The sequence below is a fragment of the Mustela nigripes genome, chromosome 5, assembly GCF_022355385.1.
Source record: "Mustela nigripes isolate SB6536 chromosome 5, MUSNIG.SB6536, whole genome shotgun sequence".
In the NCBI taxonomy this organism is placed as follows: Eukaryota; Metazoa; Chordata; class Mammalia; order Carnivora; family Mustelidae; genus Mustela; species Mustela nigripes.
Genome location: NC_081561.1, coordinates 3,416,353 through 3,433,231, shown reverse-complemented (window position 1 = coordinate 3,433,231; position 16,879 = coordinate 3,416,353). Strand labels below are relative to the sequence as shown.

Below are 16,879 nucleotides of genomic sequence, written 5' to 3'. Positions count from 1 at the left end.
GAAACAAGAACGCAAAGAGCAAGTACCAGGTATCTGCTGTCTAATCGAGTCAGCCACCAGCATGGCTTGGTATATGTTGGTGTTTTGTGATTCTGAATACAGGCTTCCCATCTGATGTGTACATATTTAAGGATGAAACAACACGAGACGTTTACAACATATTTTTAAGTGGAAAATAGCAGGATTCAGAGCTGACTACAGAATAGTATTATATTTATGCTTAAAAAATACTAGAAAGTAGAACCACATTGAAATTGCTAATAGCAGGGGGCACCTGGGTCTGACTTTTGCTCAGGTTCTGATCCCAGGCTCCCTGCTCAGCAGGAAGTCTGCTTCTCATTCTGCCCCCCAACCCTCGCTTGTGTGCTCTCTCTCAAATAAATAGAATCTTTAAAAAATGCTAATAGCAGAATTATTTAAATGAGTGGCAAGCAGCAGGCAATTTGTTTTCTTCTTTTGATTTTACACATTTTCTCTCCTCGGTAGATAGTACTTTTATAATGATAAACCCATCTGAAAATCCCCAAATTATATAAAACTGTTTGTTAACACTGATAGCTAGAAATCTAAACTGTCTGCAGTATTATAGAATTTAGTACCTATTAGCACATTTGTCTTCCTAGAAACTGTAAGAGGTTCATCTAAGAATTCCTTTCGTTTCCGGTTACTCACAGATCCTGGCTTCTTGTGCCCTTGTGTTTTCCTGGAACCCTAAACAGAACAATATTATTTACTGATTTTGGGAAACTGGGAAGGGGGGGGACCTTAAAAACCCCCAACCTGGGGGCACCTGTGTGGCTCAGTTGGTTAAGCGTCTGCCTTTGGGTGAGGTCCTGCTTGCTGGGTCCTGGGATCCAGCACCTTATCAGGCTCCTTGCTCAGCAGGGAGACTGCTTCTCCCTCCTGCTGCTCCCCCTGCTTCTGTGCTTGCTCATTCTGTCTCTCATGAATAAATAAAATCTTAAAAAAAAAATCCCCACCCCAAAGGTCTCCTTTCCTTCCACAGCTCCCTCCATGCATGCACATCCTCAGGTTCTAGGCAGAGCTCTGGGGCAGGGACCACACTTACCGCGACCCTCTCACGTGCTTGTGTATGAAGTCGGCGTGGAACTGTGGGACCAACGGATCCTTCTCCCCGTGCATGATCAAGGTGGGGCACTGAACCAGCGGCAGCAAGTGCCCACAGATATTCCCTGCAAGACAAACAGCACTGAGACTCTGCTTCCCTGTGACCATCCCGTGAGGGGAGTCAGAGGAGCAGCAGAGAGCCGGGGCTCATCCATCCTCCCTCTGGACTTGGTGCCCCGTCCCTAAAAGAGGTGGTCTGCATTAGACAGGGTCTGAGGGGTCTTCTAGCTCTCCCAATCTGTGGGCCTCCTTTTCTGGTTCTCTGCTGGGTTTCCTCCCCCCCAACCCCCTTGGAAAGCTCTGCTAGTAAACAAGTTTTGCCTGATTATATGCATAATGCATGCAAGACAGGAAAATAAACAAACAAAAAATCCCACAACTCTTTATATTATGGAGAGTAGATCCCAGTTTGCAAAAAGAAGGCAGATGCTTGGCATCTGAAAAGCTTTCCCTTGAGGGGCAACTGGGTGGCTCAGTGGGTTAAGCCTCTGCCTTCGGCTCAGGTCATGATCCCGGAGTCCTGGGATCGAGCCCCACATCGGGCTCTCTGCTCAGCAGGGATCCTGCTTTCCTTCTCTCTCTGCCTGCCTCTCTGCCTACTTGTGATCTCTGTCAAATAAATAAACAAAATCTTAAAAAAGAAAAAAAAAAGTTTTCCCTTTAAATAATGCCCTAAGTGGTCCTTGAGGCTCCAGCCAGCCCTCGGAGCTTCTGTACCTCCTGGGAAGTTATAATTTACACAGAGCAAATGGGCTTCTCTTCATTCCTCCTGCCTCCATATGTTCCTGACTGACCAACTCTGGGGACGATAGGACCCCCCTCTCCATTTGTAACAACATTTCTAAGGCAGATGAGGAACAACCGGCTCTGGTCCATCTTGCTGTTTCCTGGCTGGGAAATCTTGGTGGTTCCTCAGGGATGAGTTTCAGCCTCCCCCCTGGGCAAAGAAGGGATAATTCTAGTTCTCTGCAGTGGCCAGGAGGCCAAAAAGAGATGTCTTATCTACAGTTCTGGGCAGCGGGCAGGTACTCCATAAAGGGAGCTCCTTCCTCCTCTGCCTCCTCCTGGGGGTCACTGGGGCCCTGAGAAAGCTGGGAGCCAGCTCACTGGGGTGCTGCCCAGGCACCTGGCCTGTCCCTCCCCCTCAGTGGCTGGGGCAGGGGGCACTACCAGCTGAATGAGATGATGGGTTGGCCTGAGAAACACTTCTCTAGGACTCAGAAGCTGCCCTCTTCTGTCCCTGGGATGACACACACCTGCTAACCGCATGCTCAGAGGACGGAGAGAGCACTCATCGCTGAGCACTACGGGTCAGACACTGTTCATGTGCTTTGATGTTCACGAAACACGGCCTCACCTGCTTTAGCTCACCGGGTCTGTACAACTATTGGCAGGCCCAGTACTTTTATAATAAGGGTCCTAATAACCTTTCATCAAGCGCTGACCCTGTACTTGGTAGGGCACCACAGCTGAATGTGCAGAAGCCCATTTGGTCCTCACAGCACCTTACAGGGTAGTTCTTAGCTTCTTTGGTTCACAGCTTGGAGACGCTGAGGAGTCTGCCTGTCACTCTGACAGCAACCAAGCGGTGAGGCCAGACCTCACACCCAGGCCTGACTCCTTAACCCCTACGCTAAACCAAGTATCCAAGAATGCTACAAGAATAATTTCAAACAATTATGAAAAAAAGGCCTCCTATCAATGTGTGCAGGGGAGAGAAATAGTTTATTCACAGACTTGCTGCTATACACCGCTAACTCCTCTATGTTTTGACATATTTCCCTCTCTTTCTTTTTTAAAAAAACTATATTTGATTTTTTTTAAATTTCAGGTTTACAGCATAATTGAGTGGAGGGTTTAGGGATCTCCCCTGTCTCCCAGCTCCCCACATGCACAGGCTTCCCCAGGATCAACACCTCCCACCGGAGTGGGACTTTTTTATAACTGATGAACCTGCATGGACAGACACGTCATTGTCCCCCAGAGTTTGGAGTTTATGTTGGGTTTCACTCCTGGTGGTTGCACATTCTGTGCAACCAAGGGTGTAGTGGCATGTAGCCATCACTGTAGGATCACAGAGTGTCTTCTCATCCCTGAAACTTCTGTTCTGGACATTCTAACAGGTGAGTACTGGGATCTTATTATTTGGCTCGTCTTTTAATGAGGTTCTTTTCTCACTGTTCAGTTTTAAGAGTCTGTGTACATTTGGATAACAGTGCTTCCTCAGACATGTCTTTTGCCAATATTTTCCCCAGTCTGTGGCTTGTCTTCTCATACTCTTAACAGGCTCTTTTGCAGAAGGGACACTTTAAATTTTAACAAACATAGGACATATTTTTGAGCTGCTGATTTAATTCTGCTTCTACCCTTGAGTCTTCCTACCCCTTCCGCTCCCCAGTCAGGAAAGCATAAAAGGTTACATTTCCAAAATTTGCCTTCTTTAATGGAGGATTGTCTTAGACATTTTTTATGGCATTTTTTTGTTTTAAGAGTTGAGGGAGACACATTTTTCAAAGACCTGTTTCCACGGTTGGGTACTGCCCTGGAACAGGATATATTTGCTTGAACCAGAAAAGTAACATTTCCAAATGTCCTTTTCATTGTGAAAGTTTTGATAGGTGACTCACTCTGGAAATGATTACCTAATAGATCAAACTGATCCTTCAGCAGTCGCCATTTTGTCACCAATGTGCTCCCAGATTCGATCTTAGTTCCCCTGCTTTTCTTTCAGCAGTTAAAATAGAAGAGTGAGAGGTAAGCACTGTAAAACTACTGAAAAACACTTTACTTCAGAATTTCTCTTAAATGATGTCAATTCTTCCTGCTATTTTTCAGCCGAAGACAGGGAGTTACAGTCACATAACCGAGTTCTGAAGGTGGGGAATAAACTGAACGTTCTTCCTCAGGCAAGTTCTGCTGGGGCTGAAGGTCATGACACAAAGGCCCTTCTTTATTGTCCTGGGAACAGAGGATACAGCAGGGTAATGGGCCTAAATGTGAAAAAAAAATGTAGTACACAGGACAGCATGTTTGTTTTCTGATGACCCACTCCAGAATTAGAAAGAAACAAACGCTATTTGAGGCTTCTGGAGAATGTCTGTCATCACACACACAAAGGATCAGAAGGAGAAAGGAACTGTCTGCTATTTAAGACTTCCCACTGTGAACCCTGATACATGGAGCAGGTGTGTATGCTGTATGTACAGCATTGCTAAGGCAGATTTACTACACAAGAGCGTGTATGGCGCACGATCGCTGGCATCCTCTGTTGGCACATCAGCATGAAAGGACAGTGGCTGAGGGCACTCATCGCCAGGGAATTCTGGAACACCAGGGGAGGAATGCAAGCAAAGGGACAGCTAAACAGTTCACATAACCTACCATCTGGGAGATGTTTGAATTGATTTATGCCATCCACCCACTTCTCACAGGTTTTGGCAAAGTAGTCATAGCCATATAAGGTTTCGAGAGGTTTTCTTGTTTTCTCACTCCACTTAGAAACATCTCGGATACCTGAAAAATAGAAGTATTGACAAGAACAGGTCTAGTCTAGGGGTGCCTGGGTGGCTCCGTCAGTTAAGCATCTGCCTTCGGCTTAGGTCATGAGCCCCGAGTCCCAAGACTGATTCCCGTGGGGCTCCCTGCTCAGTGGGGAGTTCGCTTCTCCCTCTCCCTCTGGCCCTCCCCCCGCCCATGCTCTCATTCCCTCTCTCAAATAAATAAGACCTTAAAGAAAAATAAAAACAGGTTTAGTCTAATGATAAGTAAGGTTTATCTTTTATATCTTTAAATAGATAAATTTATTTTAATTAAATTTAATTAAAACTTTAATTAAAAAATAAAATATCTTTAAATATTGCAAATACAGTCCACTCCAGAGCCATGTGTGCTCTCACATGGCTTACTCCTCACCTCACCCAGGTCAGTGAGGCTTTCCCTGACAGCACCCCCCGACACACACCCACGCACAAAGAGCACCCTCCCTCCATCTACTCTGCTTAGCACCCATCAGTGCTTTGTAGCATTTTCTGTGTCCATGGCCAAATGTCTGTCTCCTTACTAAGACAAAAGCTCCAGATTAAGGAACTTGGCTTTGTTTTGTTTCCCACTTACCCCCAGAGCCTAGACCAGTGCCTGGCACAAAAGAGGCACAAAATAAGTTTTTATCCACTAAATGAAATTAGATCTGCTTTTATGCTTTCTGTTAAAGATATATAAAAAGATTTTCCCCAATTAGAGTTATCTGAGTAAAAGTTTTTATAAAAGAAAAAGTTTTTTTCTGAAGTGTGATCAGGTACACTAAAAACAGACAAATTATTCATTCTAGTTTCTGTTTCTGAAGAAATATGGGTGTAAAAGGCTAACTACAAACTTGAAACTATATTACGGATGATTCACTCTCAGAAAAGGAAATAACAGACCAGCTGGGTGGCTCAGTTAAGTGTCTGGCTTTGGCTCAGGTCATGATCTTGGGGTCTGGCTCCCTGCTCAGTGGGGAGTTTGCTCCTCCTTCTCCCTCTGCCCCTCCCTGTGCTTGTGCTTTCTCTCAAATATATAAATAAATAAATATTCAAAAAAATAAAATTTGGGGCACCTGCGTGGCTCAGTCATTAAGTGTTGGCCTTTAGCTCAGGTTATGACCCCAGGGTCCTGGGATCGAGCCCTGCATCGGGCTCCCTGCTCAGGGGGAAGCCTGCTTCTCCCTCTCCTACTCCTCCTGCTTGTGTTCCCTCTCTCCCTATCTCTCTCTCTCTCCGTGTCAAATAAATAAATAAAATATTAAAAAAAAAAAACCTCATGAACAAACTCAATTACTCAGCCCACCCTTTTCCATATTTCTTTAAACACACTGATAATTCTAATGCTTCTGAGCCCATTACACATTGCTTAATGTCAGCTTTTAACATGGTGCTTCTCCTACACAACATACCTCAAAAGACAACACATGACTAATGACATGAATTCATACTGAAAATAACCCCTCTGCAGAGCTCCCGACAGCGTGAGGACCCGGGCACGCAGCCTGTATGCACTCAGTGAATGCAGATTACAGAGTGGAGGGGAAAGTGCTGTTTACAACCACAACTGGCAGATGCTGTGACAGCCAGCGCCAGATCGGTACCCGCCTGCAGAAGTAGGCCCAGCGGTGCACCTGGAAGCCCAGGGAAGCTGAGCTGCTCTGCACAGGAGTGAAAAGACTTCACAGAGGGGTGCAGAGAAGTCTGGAAATTAAGAGGGGACAGAGGAGATCTGGGAAGAAGAAAAAGGAGAGGTGGAAGAGGGGAGAGGAAAGAGGAGCCAGCAAGAGGTCATAAAGATGGCCAATAAAGAACTCTCCCACAGGTATTTCTACTTTGGGCTCTATTGCAGACCACACCCTCTGCAACGTGCCCTTCTGGGGAATGACTAGATTTTTTTTTTTTTTTTTTTTTTTTTTAAGGTAGGCTCCATGCTCAATGTGGAGCGCAATGCAGGGATTGAACTCATGACCCTGAGATCAAGACCTGAGCTGAGATCAAGAGACAGTACTCAATGAACTAAGCCACCCAGGTGTCCCTATGGCTAGACTGTTCATAAAACAAATTTACTGTTGCATTGTTGGAGTTGCAGCAATTAATGGAAACTATCATATGGAGGTGTGTGTGTGTGTGTGAGAAAGAGAACCTAAGAAGAGAGCAAAGACTGGTGAGACTACTCAAAAGGCAGGGTTGCTTTTGAGGGAAATGGAACTGGTAGTTGGGACTGGGTGGGTAGAGCCAAATATGAGATTTCTAGATTAAATGGAGATGAGAATGGCCCCAACCTGGTATGATCCTGTGCTTCGCTAGAGTAGCAAATGTAAATCCTCTGTGAAGGAAAGTATCATCATCAATTTGTACGCATGGTCTGTGTGTGTGTGTGTTTTCAGATTAAGAGTAAGCCGATATTCGCTGTAATCACAGGTCACAAAACAATCAGAATCTTCATAAAGCTAATGAAAAAGCTAGAATATTGGAAGAGAAAGCTTACGAAAAGATGGAGCCCACCACACAGAGAGACAAGAAGATGAATGAGAGGAAAGATGGGAAGGCAAGGCCCACAAAGTCCGATCAGTCCCGGACTGGGGAGAGTGGGAGATAGCACATGAGAACAGAGGAGATGCAGTACAGGAGGGAGGACATGGGCAAGAATGATTTCCAGAACTGATCAAAGGTAAGGGTCCACAGACAAAAATCAATGTAGCCCAAACTGGATAAATAAAAAGGAATTCGCATCTAGTCGTGCAATAGTAAAACAGCAATACATCAAGGAGAGAAAAAACCTGGGACAGCCAGAGATGAGACACATCACTCCAGAGGGGGAGAAGCTAAATGGGCAAAACCTCTCAACAGCAGTCGAGGAAGGCAGAAGACCGTGGAATGGCAGAGAAAATAATCTGCCATTTATATTTCTGCACTTAGCCAAATAATCTTTCAAGAATGAATGTGGAATCAAAGACATTTTGAGGTGAAAACGGAGATCACTATTAACAGAGCTGCCCTTCAAAAATGAACTATTGGGACTTCATCAAGATTAAAAGCTTTTGCACAGCAAAAGAAACAGTTAACAAAACCAAAGACAACTGACAGGATGGGAGAAGACATTTGCAAATGACATATCAGATAAAGGGCTAGTATCCAAAATCTATAAGGAACTTATCAAACTCAACACCCAAAGAACAAATAATCCATTCAAGAAACGGGCAGAGGACATGAACAGACATTTCTGCAAAGAAGACATCCAGATGGCCAAGAGACACATGAAAAACTGCTCCACATCACTCGGCATCAGGGAAATACAAATCAAAACCACAATGAGATACCACCTCACAGCAGTCAGAATGGCTAAAATCAACCAGTCAGGAAATGACAGATGATGGCGAGGATGCAGAGAAAGGGGAACCCTCCTACACTGTTGGTGGGAATGCAAGCTGGAGAAACCACTCTGGAAAACAGCATGGAGGTTCCTCAAAATGTTGAAAACAGAGCTACCCTACAACCCAGCAATTGCACTACTGCGTATTTACTGTAAAGATTCAAATGTAGTTATCCGAAGGGGCATGTGCACCCGAATGTTTATAGCAGCAATGTTCACAATAGCCAAACTATGGAAAGAACCTAGATGTCTATCAACAGATGAATGGATAAAGAAGATGTGGTATATATATACAATGGAATACTATGCAGCCATCAAAAGAAATTAAATCTTGCCATTTGTGATGATGTGGATGGAACTAGACGGTATTATGCTTAGCGAAATAAGTCAATTGGAGAAAGACAACTATCATATGATCTCACTGATATGAGGAAGTGGAGATGCAACGTGGGGGGTTTGGGGGGTGGGAAAAGAATAAATGAAACAAGATGGGATCGGGAGGGAGACAAACCATAAGAGACTCTTAATCTCACAAAATACAAACTGAGGGTTGCTGGGGGTAGGAGGTAGGGAGAGGGTGTTGGGGTTATGGACACTGGGGAGGGTATGTACTATGGTGAGTGCTGTGAAATGTGTAAACCTGGCGATTCACAGACCTGTATCCCTGGGGCTAATAATACATTATATGTTAATAAAAAAAAAATCAGAACTGCCTTTGAAAAACTTCTAAAAAATAACTCGAGAAGAAAGAGAAGTGAGCTTGGGAAGAATATCTGAGACGAAAGAAGGAAAGGAGAGTCAAGAAACTGAAGAATGTGTCCGTAAGAGTGAAAACACACAAACATGCCAAACTAATGAGAAAACAGAATGCTGGAACATTTTTTTATGTTAATATTAGTTCTGTGTGTAAAGGAAGTGAAAGGACAAGGCACAAGCTATGCTGCCTAAGGACCAAGGCAATTACTAATCAGCAAGGGGATAATCAGACTGTCCAACAGCAAACATCCTGCAAATCAGTAACATCATCATAATATTGGAAGTGGTCTAGTCTCAGGCTGGGTGGAGGGTCCTTGGGTGTATGTCCTGTTGTTAGACTTCACACGGTATGCCTGTTAAACATACCATTTTAAAACTTTTATGTAACCTTTGATATATAAAAATCAACAAGAAGAAACAAAAAGACATGAATAGGTACAATACAGGAGAAAAAACCACAGTGGTGCATACATGTGAAAAAAGATTCTCAATCCGGGGCACCTGGGTGGCTCAGTGGGTTAAACCTCTGCCTTCGGCTCAGGTCATGATGATCTCAGGGTCCTGGGATCGAGTCCCGCATCGGGCTCTCTGCTCAGTGAGGAGCCTGCTTCCTCCTCTCTCTCTCTGCCTGCCTCTCTGCCTACTTGTGATCTCTGTCAAATAAATAAATAAAATCTTTAAAAAAAAAAAAAAAAAGATTCTCAATCCTCAGAAAGAGGAAGATGCAGATTCTGTCCCCCAGTAAGGTACCATTTCACATCTGCTAAGAAGTCTGATGATTCCAAGTTTTTGTTGAGGATGTAAATTAAGGAATCTAATATGCTGGTGGTGGAAATGCATTTATGTAGTTGGAAAACAGCTGGTTACTTGCAACATGGTGTATCTGCATATGACAATATTCAGCAAATCTCACATATGGGCCTATACCCCAGATGGACACTGCAGCTCATAGGCCCCAGGAGACATGCGCATGAATGTTCACAGTGACAGTGAAAACAGACCCACAGTCCATTGATAAAAGAGATGGAAAATAAAATACTGCTGCCCAGTAGAATATGATACAGCAGTATCAGGAAGGAAGCTTAGAAATTCAACATTCATTGAAAACAGTGAGTCACAGAAGATGATCATAGTATGAAGTCACTTTGTATGGCCCGAAAACAAATAAAACTAAATTACGTATTGTTTAGGAATATAAACAGTTGTGACAGAAGTGTTTTCCAAAAGGCATAGGGATGATCATAGGCCTCAGCTACAGGCAGGGGTGGACTGGGGAGGAAGCATGAGCATACAGTGAAGGTACGAACAGTGATTAGTCTTAATGTGTGGCGGGCTCATGGGTGTCCATAAGTTACAGGGTCACATGTGTTGCATTATGTGTATCAATCAATTAAATAAAATTCAATTATAAAATAATAAATTTACATAAAATATTATATAATAAATTACAAAATAAAATTTAAATATATACTATATGCCTTATATAATATATAGTATTATATATATTATTCATGTTTAATTTATATATTTATAAGATACACAAATATATTTAATGTAAATATATCTATATTTAATAGAATACAATGTTTTATTATTATATTTTAATGTTATTAATTGTACTGTAAGTGTAACATTTTCCACAAAATTATATATATTTTTATAAAATAAAAAAATTCTGCTGTGACAGGAAGGCCAAGATCTTTCAAGATCCAAGTTGGCTAATGTTCAATGTGAAGACATTTTTCTTGCTAACATGTAAATGCCTCCTCAGGATAACGAGAGATTTCTCCAAGTGAATTAACTTAGTAAAAGCAGGCACTAGAGTGAGGGGGATCTATTAGTATGTAAATTCTGGGGCATGGCTTCAGACTCTTAGGGACATTACTATCTAAATCTCAAGGGGCAGAAAAATTCAGCAGTAGCTGGGCAAGCAGATGTTCACCCCAAGAACTGTGGTTAAGCACACAGGCTCAGAAGTCAGCCTGGCTGGGTCTGAATCCAGCACTCGTGCCTGCTACCTCTGTGATCCTGAGCAATTAATTTCCTTAACCTCTCTGTGTCAGTCTCCTCAACTGAAATATGAGAATTATAATAACCCGAGATAAAGAGTAAGTAAGTGGGGCACCTGGGTGGCTCAGGGAGTTAAGCCTCTGCTTTCACCTCAAGTTGTGATCTCAGGACCCTGGGATCAAGCCCCACACTGGGCTCTCTGATCAGCAGGGATCCTGCTTCCCCCCCCCTCTCTCTGCCTGCCTCTCTGGCTATTTGTGATCTCTCTCTCTGTCAAATAAATAAATAAAATCTTTTAAAAAAAAAGAGTAAATAAGTTACATATGAAATGTGGCAACAACAGTACCCAGCACATAACAAACACTCGAAAATATTCTATGTATTTATATACTTACTTCTGTTAACTATTTTTTCAAGAGGAAGCCAGTTTTACCCCAAAGCATAATTTCCACCAAAAAATAAGTAGCAATTATGTTTCACAGTTAAGTTCCTAAAATAACTATTTGAATCAAACTATTTGTTGATGCAAAATAGATATAATTTGTATCACCCCCCAAATGGATACATTTCTTTTTTTGAGCATAATTTGTGCTAAGCACCAGAAGAAAACTCCTTCACTATTAATTAGTGAATTAATCCAGTAAACGTTATTTGAAGGGGGCTGAGCGTGGGTCACAGCATGTACAAATTTCAATGAGATTTGGTCTCTTGCCCTCAAGAGCCTTCTTGTCTAGAGTTATAAACAACCTCTGTAGAAGAGTGGGATAGATGTGATGGAAGAGGCTGGGGGAGGATGGTGGAGGGTTAGTGAGCTCAGAGGGGCAATGGCAGGAAGTGGCAGTGGTGGTGGGCTTCCTGGAGGAGGTCTAAGTCTGTGAGAACAGAAGCCAGCAAGCAAATATGGGAGCCATGCCATCTACTACTGTCAGGAGTTTCCAGGTGTCCAGAGAAAAGGATGGGCACGTGGGGGTAGAGGAGACCAAGCAGCACAGAAGGACCTGGAAAGACGGGGTATCCAGGCTCATTCAAACTCTGTGAGCAAAGCAGAGGAGTCTGAACTCTACTTAACTGGAAAGCTATGTAAGACCTTGGAGGGTTTTCAAGTAAGATATAATGAGATTTACATCTTAGCAAACTACCATCCAAGCAGTTTGGAAAGTAGACTGAAAGGCAGTAAAGACAAGGCAGGTTGGAAAGTGCTGGTGGAGCTAAGTGGAGACAGATGGGGAGGCCTGGACCTGGGGCCTGGCAGGAGGAACGGAAAAGGTGAGACGGCTTCCAGACAGAGCTCAGAAGAACGCTGGAAGAACTCGGAGGACGGGAACACGACGCTGCAGACATGAAACGCTGGGCTTTACTGGCAGACCTCCCAGCGGGGCCATCAACACAGGTTTCTTCGCTTGTCTGAGCCTCAAGTTGAGTCATAAGTAGCTATGTTAATGTGAGTTCATAGCAGCCATTCCATGCATCATAATTCAAATATTCTTTTGCAGAAGAAAAAATACATTCAACTGACTGTCGCTTAGCAAGGTGGGAAATGCAGCAGGAGGAGCAAGTGTGGAGGAACGATTATGACTTCAACTTTGGACACACTGAAGGTAAGGGGCCAGTGGGGCAACCAGGTAAGAAGAATGGACACGAAGTTGAATATCTGGAATTTGGGAGTCTGAGGACGCCAAGGGACGAGGGAAGTTTCTTGGTTGTAAGAACGGGAAGAGGAACAGAGAGCTCCTTTCTGGATGGTGGCCGGCAGATAGAGCAGGGAAGGTGTTGAACCAGAGAACAGGCAGAGGTAAGGGGAAAGCTGCGCATGTGGAGGTGAGAACCTCAAGCCAGAGGAAGTTTCAAGAAGAAGGGTGGGATCATGGGGCACCTGGGTGGCTCAGTGGGTTAAGCCTCTGCCTTCGGCTCAGGTCATGATCTCAGGGTCCTGGGATGGAGCCCTGCATCAGGCTCTCTGCTCGGCGGGGAGCCTGCTTCCTCCTCTCTCTCTGCCTGCCTCTCTGCCTACTTGTGATCTCTGTCTGTCAAATAAATAAATAAAATCTTAAAAAAAAAGAGGAAGAAGAAGGAGGGGGAGGGGGAGGAGGGGGGGGAAGGGGGAGGAGGAGGAGGCTGGGATCAATATTACAGCACGTGTGTGTTTTCAAATGCCGCAGAACGACCAAGGAGCTGAAGGGCCATAAAGCATCCGAGGAGCTTGGCAGCAGAGAGGCCCGGGTTCCACAAGGCTGGTGGGTCAGACGCCACCTCCCAGCCCCGGCAAAAGTCAGGGAAAGAGTGGGGCGTGAGGGAAGGGCCTGGCGGCCAGGAAGGGCAGCCAAAACACAGTTGAAACACAGCAGAAAGTAACAGAAAGAGGAGTTGGAGGTGAAGAGGGAGCTTCTCAGGATTTGTCTGCATAAAGGAGGGAAGTCAGAGTCACTGAACATGTGGAGTTCACACAGTAGTGACTGAGGGAAAGGTGTCATAGGGTGACAGCGCCCAGGACAATCGGCCCTGTGACAGGATGTGTGAAGCGCTCCAGAGCCCGAGAGGCACAAGCATCCACTGGGTGCTTGGCGCTGGGCCGCGAGAGCTCAGATGGTGGCTGAAGCAGCCGTGTGTGGTGAGGACACTGGGCTGGACAGGAGGGCACGTAGGCAAGCACGGGAGCAGACGCCGAGGCGGAGAGGCACAAAGGAGCAAGCCTGTTTCAGGAATGGCAGCTGTTCAACGTGGGAGCCGCACAGGAAGGCTGAGGGGAAAGGAGCAGCTGGCTATGAGGCGGGCCGGGCCCAGGTGCTTGGATGTCACTGAAGTCACTGAAGGAATTTAAGTCACAGAATCCAAGGACCAGGCTTTTGCCTTAGTGAGGAGACTCTTCTGTGGAAGACCAACCGCCCTCAGAGGCCGAGGGTCTGAAGCAGGAAAACGGTGGGCAGGAAGAGAGGAGGGGTTGCCTCCCAGGGGGACCTGACCCCACTCATGAGACAAAAATTATGGGCTGGGGTTGGGAAGAGTCGAGAGTTATGAGGTAGTGAGTTCAAGGCAGACACACTGGTTACAGGCTATCTGGAGGAAGGTGCTCAGCCAGTAGATATAAGTCTGGCTCAAGGGCTCAGGAGGAGTCTGGCTAAAGAGTGGTTTAGAGAACATCACCCCTAGTCATAGCAGAAGCTGTAAGATGTCTGCTCCAGCGAGCACCCAGTATCTTTTGGGTGTGGGTGCTGGTTAAGCTGGCGTGAGCCCCCAGCTCAGAGATTATAGCTGGACTCCAGACGGAACAAGGAGCAACTAAAAGGGGTAAAAGCAGGAGGCTGGACAGTTAAACCTTAAGTAACGACCCAGAGAGGGGATGAGTTTCTTATTTCCCTTTTCTTCCTTCGAGTCTCAACTTTGAGACACAGGTGAGGGGAGAATCACACATGTGGCTGGGGGTTGCTGAAAGCGAAACTTCAGGAGAAGACCCCTAGAGTTAGCCAGGGACCAGGAACCAGGTTCCCCTGCTTGAGGAAAACTGTTTCTCTCTCTCTCTTTCTTCCTACTCTAGTCCATGGGCCTGCACTACTAGTCTGGTGGCTGGCAGGCCCCTAAAGCCCCAAGAGAACACTATCTCTCTGATTGAAGGTACCAGAAAAAAGGGGACCATAGTAATCAAAGTCCCTGTTATTTCTTCTATCTCTTTTCTCTGGCTGTTTTTCCCTAAAGATGGCTCCAGTTGCATGAACTGCACAATAGCAGGGGATCAGGGGGAGGCTGAGACCTGTGTTTCTGAGGGAAGTCTGTGCTTCTGGTCATAGGAGCTGGGTCCCTAATTCTGCATATGAACTGATCAAATGGTTCAAGTCCTGGGATCACCCCTGAGTTCTCTGTGCCTGGGAAAGATGCAAAAAAGGATTCAGCATAAGCGTCAAGAACTGAACAACCATATGAACCACTACCTACGTCCCAGCATAGCCTGAGTGGGGTTTGTGTGGGGCAGACACGAGGAAGTGTAGCCCAGTCCTCAAGAATGGACCTGATGCTGGAACTACAGCCCACAGAAGGCTAAACAGAATTTGCGGTATGAACCTACCTAGGCTGACTGCATGCCACAAAAAAAAAAAAAAAAATATATATATATATATATATATATATATATATATATAATATATATATATATATATATTGATATATATATATATCAATGTTCCTCAGAGTTTTAACAGGATATGGAGTCACAACATAGTACAGTAAAAACAATCCCAAATTAAGCAAAGTACAAAACCAACAAATAAATGAAGAAACTCTACAACCCCTAAAGAAGCAAATCTGACCAATTCTCAAGGGAAAAGACAACGAGCAAATGCTGACCCTAAGATGACCCAGACATTGGCATTATCAGACAGAGAAGGCAGGCATTGTCACAGGCATCTCCATTCCCTTTACAGGATTTTCTTCCCTCTGAACCTGGTAGGGATACAACAAGGACAAGCAGGAGTACTGATTAGGATGGGTGACTGCTTCAGACTCATCATTTAAGAGGTTCACTGTCCTTTCCCAAACAGTGCAAAGAACTAAGATTCTGTAACAGAACACTGCCATTTCATGGCTTACTAAAATCAGGTAACTTGCAGAACTAGCTGAATAAAACTAGACTTGTCATATTCAAGTGCCTGGGTCTGCAAATGTTTTCTGTCAAGGGCCAGAGAGTATTTTTGGCTTTGCAAGCCAAAAGGCAAAATCAAAGGTATTAGGTAGGTAGATTTAAGGTGAGAGACCTCTGACCCGCTTGACCCCAACTGCCTGAGCCTGGCCATCTGGGATCCAGTAGAAACATACTCATAATAAAAAGCCATCAGATTGAAGAAGAGGGTCCTGGTGGGTCAAGCTGGCAGATGCTGGTGATGCAGTAGCCCAGGGGAGTTTTGTGTTTTGCCCCAGACACCTCCAGATTCCAATGTGCCCTTCTTTTCTCCCAAGAGCTGAGAAGTTTCAGTTTGGTCAGCCTGCTGGAGGCTAAGCAAGTACCAATTTGCTGACCGCAATCCCACAGCTGGGTGCCGGGGAATGGCCAGCAGTCACCAGTGTGTAAGCAGCCACCAGCACAAGAACTGGGCAGCAAATCTGGGTGCAGAGGAGGAAACGGGGATGGAGGGGGCACCCCTGCTTGATCTCTAGGCCTGACGGCACTGGTCTTCTCCATCGTTGCTTAGCCTTACAAAAACAGATGGGCTGGATTTGGCCCACAGGCTGTAATTTGCCAGGCCCCGTTCTCTTGCTTCTAAAAACTTCAAAGATAAGCTTGAAGGACAACCTTATGAGATGTGAACAGCACAAAATTTCTTTATCAAAATATAAGGTTTCATATTTGAATACAATGTTCCTTTTTACGCTCCCATAATTTTAAATGAGGTTCTGAAGAACACTTTCCATCAAGCCCTCCCTCCTTGTAGTTCACTATCAGTAGTCAGAAATGTGAACGGGATTTTCTAGAACCTTCTCCTGAGTCACTAAGGTGTCGCTTCTGCAAATCCCACAGCTGGGTGGAAAGTGTTAAGACACAGGCTGGTTGAACTGCAGGACTTTTCTGAGACCTCATGACTTTTCCAACTCAGAGTTGAGAACTGGAAGCAGATGAGACAGGACTGACTTGTCAATACACATTGAAGTTAAGTCCCGAGAAGGGGAGAGCAAAGGTGCCATTGTCATGACATCTCTGATTCGTGAAACCTACCCTGATAAATCTTCTCATCTTCATCAGTCACATAGGCATTGGCTCCCCAGATCACCATCTTGTTGATGTATGATGGGTATTTTGCAGCCGCAATGAGAGAGGTGATGCCACCATCACTCCACCCCAGCAGAGACACCTTCTGAAACTTCAGCGTCTGCAAGGAATACAGCGAAACACATAGCACAGCCGACTGCTCCTCTCTGCTAAAGGAATCCCGAAACTGACAATCATCAAAATCAATACAGCTGTGAGGTTTGGAGCAGCCGTTGGCAATTAAAGAAAAATGCTAGACTCTGTCATTTGATGATACAAATGTGTTTTCCTAAATTAGTTTTGGGGTAAATATAAGTATCGTAAAATCCTAAGTAACTCTGAAACTAATAATGCAGTATA

General features: G+C 44.8%; 1 protein-coding gene across 3 annotated transcripts in view; it reads right to left on the bottom strand.

The window, feature by feature from the left end:
- The window catches only part of BPHL (biphenyl hydrolase like), a 35,845-nt gene that overhangs the window by 8,428 nt on the left and 10,538 nt on the right, over positions 1-16,879 (bottom strand). For 2 of the 3 annotated variants that reach the window (XM_059399352.1, XM_059399350.1), the window contains exons 4-6: positions 16,487-16,640; positions 4,510-4,641; positions 1,070-1,193 (exon numbers count right to left, since the gene is read on the bottom strand). In XM_059399352.1, the coding sequence (XP_059255335.1) occupies positions 1,070-1,193; positions 4,510-4,641; positions 16,487-16,640 (410 nt within the window). Of the gene's footprint in view, positions 1-672; positions 712-1,069; positions 1,194-4,509; positions 4,642-16,486; positions 16,641-16,879 lie in introns of all 3 variants that reach the window. The other variant, XM_059399351.1, reaches the window with a different exon arrangement.